This window comes from Coenobita brevimanus, chromosome 73 (genome assembly GCF_032717465.1).
Source record: "Coenobita brevimanus isolate Jiangsu-jjx chromosome 73, ASM3271746v2, whole genome shotgun sequence".
Taxonomy (NCBI): Eukaryota; Metazoa; Arthropoda; class Malacostraca; order Decapoda; family Coenobitidae; genus Coenobita; species Coenobita brevimanus.
In genome coordinates, this window is record NC_137026.1 from 35,155,862 (window position 1) to 35,160,807 (window position 4,946).

Consider the following 4,946-nt stretch of genomic DNA (forward strand, 5'->3'; position numbering starts at 1 on the left):
GGAGGGGGGGAGGAACACAAACATGCACATTGATACAAAAAATAATTCGCTTGTTGACCTATGGAGGCAATTTTTGTGTTTTGTTTTTTTTTCGGAAATTTGGAATAAGTTTTTGAAAGAGAGAGAGAGAGAGAGAGAAGACTGAATATATGACGTGAAGAAACGGAATCAGGAGAGAGAGAGAGAGAGAGAGAGAGAGAGAGAGAGGGAGCACATTAAAGTCAGAAATACATCGCTTGTTGATCCGTTTGCTCTATTTTGGATGGGCAAAAATTCGGAAAGATTTTTTTGGTGTGTGTGTATGTGTGTGTGTGTGTGTGTGTGTGCGGAGGAGGGTGTTGGTGTAGGTGTATGGGTGGATGTGTGTGTGTGTGCGTGTGCGGAGGAGGGTGTTGGTGTAGGTGTATGGGTGGATGTGTGTGTATGTGTGTGTGTGTGTTTGCGGAGGAGGGTGTTGGTGTAGGTGTATGGGTGGATGTGTTTGTGTGTGTGTGTGTGCGGAGGAGGGTGTTGGTGTAGGTGTATGGGTGGATGTGTGTGTATGTGTGTGTGTGTGTGTTTGCGGAGGAGGGTGTTGGTGTAGGTGTATGGGTGGACGTGTGTGTGTGTGTGTGTGTGTGTGTGTGTGTGTGTGTGTGTGTGTGTGTGTGTGCGGAGGAGGGTGTTGGTGTAGGTGGATGTGTGTGTGTGTGTGTGCGGAGGAGGGTGTTGGTGTAGGTGTATGGGTGGATGTGTGTGTGTGTGTGTGTGTGTGTGTGTGTGTGTGTGCGGAGGAGGGTGTTGGTGTAGGTGTATGGGTGGATGTGTGTGTGTGTGTGTGTGTGTGCGGAGGAGGGTGTTGGTGTAGGTGTATGGGTGGATGTGTGTGTGTGTGTGTGTGTGTGTTTGCGGAGGAGGGTGTTGGTGTAGGTGTATGGGTGGATGTGTGTGTGTGTGTGTGTGTGCGGAGGAGGGTGTTGGTGTAGGTGTTTGGGTGGTTGTGTGTGTGTGTGTGTGTGTGTGTGTGTGCGGAGGAGGGTGTTGGTGTTGGTGTATGTGTGTGTGTGTGTGTGTGTGCGGAGGAGGGTGTTGGTGTAGGTGTATGGGTGGATGTGTGTGTGTGTGTGTGTGTGTGCGGAGGAGGGTGTTGGTGTAGGTGTATGGGTGGATGTGTGTGTGTGTGTGTGTGTGTGTGCGGAGGAGGGTGTTGGTGTAGGTGTATGGGTGGATGTGTGTGTGTGTGTGTGCGGAGGAGGGTGTTGGTGTAGGTGTATGGGTGGATGTGTGTGTGTGTGTGTGTGCGGAGGAGGGTGTTGGTGTAGGTGTATGGGTGGATGTGTGTGTGTGTGTGTGCGTGTGTGTGTGTGTGCGGAGGAGGAGGGTGTTGGTGTAGGTGTATGGGTGGATGTGTGTGTGTGTGTGTGTGTGTGTGTGTGTGTGTGTGCGTGTGCGGAGGAGGGTGTTGGTGTAGGTGTATGGGTGGATGTGTGTGTGTGTGCGGAGGAGGGTGTTGGTGTAGGTGTATGGGTGGATGTGTGTGTGTGTGTGCGGAGGAGGGTGTTGGTGTAGGTATGTGTGTGAGGGGGGGTGTTGATGTAGGTGTGTGGGTGGGTGTGGGGAGGGAAGGGGAGGAAGAGGGAGGGGAACGGAGGAGGTTCGGAAGGAGGAAGAGGGTAGGAAGGGTTGGAGGAGGCAATAAGAAGGGGAGGGGGGAAGGAGAGGAAGAAAGAGGAGGTGGCCAGGGAAGATTCTAGACCACCAGTTTCTCTCTCTCTCTCTCTCTCTCTCTCTCACACACACACACACACACACACACACACACACACACACACACACACACACACACACACACACACCTGCCCTCTTCCTGTGTCATATAAATCCTTCTAATATGGCCATACTCTTCATAAAACATCTTAAAAAATTACTAACCAACCATACCCAAAAATAAATTGCTAAGGAAGAGGCGCTACGGAGTGTTTTTAATCGACGAGATACGGTCCTAAAATGCTGCTAGAGATCGAGCCTAAATTACAAGATGAGTGAGACAGAGATAACAAACAGGGAATAACATCTTTGTAGGTCATATGCCTTAATTTTTTTCTTCTTTTTATGCAAGGAAGAAGGAACCTAAGGCCAGGAGAGATTAGGCCAATTTTAGCCCAAGTTAAAGTGAATGGAGAAGTACATGGAGCGAGTAATATTGTCTTTGAACAGCTTAGTACATGTAGAGAGTAATGTGCTAATGTAATGATCCCCCTTTTGTAATATTAGTACTCTTTTCATTTTCAATTTCCTGTCCAAAGAGAAGAGATAATTGCCATGAACAATCCTTTGAAATCCATGGCTTTTTTTTTTTTTTTTTTTTTTTTTTTTTTCAACAAATTAATACGCAACATACATTTTTTCACCGTCAGATCTTTTCCCACATTACATTTTTGGGATGGATGGAGTGGAGAGGTGTATGAGAGAGGGGTGGTGTGAGCTGGAAGGAGGGCAGTGAAATGACAGGGCGACGTGGAGGCGATTTGTTTGTGGCCACCCATACTGAAGAACACCTTGAGTACATGGTGTAGATGGAGAGGTTAGTTTTAGGTCAAGAGTAAATACACAGAGTAATATTGTCTTCCTCGAGTAATATTGTCTTTCTGGTCCTCCTCCAGGCAGGGTGAGAGTGCTGGAGTGCTTGGCGCCGTGGCTGTGCATTAGCGCGGCCCGCCCGGTGGGGTCGGTGGGGTCGGGTGCAGCGCGGCAGCAGCAGGAGGGGCAGCAGCAGGCGGGGCAGGGGCAGCAGGGGGGCCCGGGCCAGCAGGGGCAGCAGCAGCAGCAGCAGCAGGGGGAGGCAGGGGGCGGGTGGCTGCGTGACACCAGGACCACCACCACCACCAGGGACCGCCCTCACTCAGCGCCCCTCCCCATCACCACCACCATGGTCAAAACTTTCCAGGTAAACAATACACCTTTATCTCTTTATATATATAATTGTTCTGTGTTCATTTAATATAATCGTCCCTTATCTTTTTTTATATAATTATCTATGATCATTACGTTTTATCTTTTCCACGCCCCTCCCCATCACCACCACCATGGTCAAAACTTTCTAGGTAAACACAACACACAGACCTTTATCTAATTATATATATTATTGTTATATGGTCATTTAATCTCAACACAACATTTTTATTTATTCAGATATATAATTGTTCTGTGTTCATTTAATCACTACGCAACAAATTTATTTCTATACCTAATTTTTCTGCGTTCGTTTAATCACAACACAACACCTTTATTTAGATATATAATTGTTCTGTGTTCATTTAAGCACAACACAACACCTTTATTTAGATATATAATTGTTCTGTGTTCATTTAAGCACAACACAACACCTTTATTTAGATATATAATTGTTCTTTGTTCATTTAAGCACAACATTTTTATTTATGTAGATATATAATTGTTCTGTGTTCATTTAATCATAACACAACATTTATGTATTTAGATATATAATTGTTGTGTTCATTTAATCACAACATTTCTATTTATATAAATATATAATTGTTCTGTGTTTATTTAAGTTTATCTGCCGTTATCCATCGTTCTCAACACTTTCCATTTAAATACACAACACTGCACAACAGCATCTTTTTATCACCATTATTTTTCTTGTTTATATAATTGTCTCTTGATTACGTTTTAACTTTTCCTCGTCCCTCCCCGTCACACCATCATGGTTAAAAATTTTCCAGGTTTAACAACGCAATATTCACCATTTTTTTTAATTATTTATCATTGTTTTTCCTGTATATAATTGTCTTTTTTCATTATCATTGTTTTTCTTGCATATAATTGTCCTTTTTATCATTATTTATCGTTGTTTTTCTTGTATATTATTGTCTTTTTGTGTTCATTCAGTTTTACCTTCCACTCCCCATCACTATCACCATCAATCAAAACCCTTACAGGCATGGCACCATAATTACACCCCTCCCCTCTCCACATGCACCATAACACCATCTCTTTCTCTCTCTCTCTCTCTCTCTCTCTCTCTCTGCACCATAACACCATTTCCTTCTCTTTGCACCATAACACCATTTCCTTCTCTCTCTGCACCATAACACCATTTCCTTCTCTCTCTGCACCATAACACCATTTCCTTCTCTCTCTGCACCATAACACCATTTCCTTCTCTCTCTCTGCACCATAACACCATTTCCTTCTCTCTCTGCACCATAACACCATTTCCTTCTCTCTCTGCACCATAACACCATTTCCTTCTCTGCACCATAACACCATTTCCTTCTCTTTACACCATAACACCATTTCCTTCTCTCTCTCTGCACCATAACACCATTTCCTTCTCTCTCTGCACCATAACACCATTTCCTTCTCTCTCTCTGCACCATAACACCATTTCCTTCTCTCTCTCTGCACCATAACGCCATTTCCTTCTCTCTGTCTGCACCATAACACCATTTCCTTCTCTTTCTGCACCATAACACCATTTCCTTCTCTTTCTCTGCACCATAACACCATTTCCTTCTCTCTGCACCATAACACCATTTCCTTCTCTCTCTCTGCACCATAACACCATTTCCTTCTCTCTCTGCACCATAACACCATTTCCTTCTCTCTCTGCACCATAACACCATTTCCTTCTCTCTCTGCACCATAACACCATTTCCTTCTCTCTCTCTCTGCACCATAACACCATTTCCTTCTCTCTCTCTGCACCATAACACCATTTCCTTCTCTCTCTCTGCACCATAACACCATTTCCTTCTCTCTCTCTGCACCATAACACCATTTCCTTCTCTCTCTGCACCATAACACCATCTCCTTCTCTCTCTCTCTCTCTGCACCATAACACCATTTCCTTCCCTCTCTCTCTCTGCACCATAACACCATTTCCTCCTCTCTCTCTCTGCACCATAACACCATTTCCTTCTCTCTCTCTCTCTCTCTGCACC

General features: G+C 44.7%; 1 protein-coding gene across 1 annotated transcript in view; it reads left to right on the plus strand.

Annotated features, from left to right (window-relative positions):
- Positions 1–2,017: 2,017 nt before the first annotated feature.
- The window catches only part of Ypel (Yippee-like), a 17,056-nt gene continuing 14,127 nt past the window's right edge, over positions 2,018–4,946 (plus strand). The window contains exons 1-2 of the mRNA XM_080278334.1: positions 2,018–2,021; positions 2,643–2,926. Coding sequence (XP_080134460.1) covers positions 2,018–2,021; positions 2,643–2,926 — 288 coding nt within the window. The remainder of the gene's footprint in view (positions 2,022–2,642; positions 2,927–4,946) is intronic.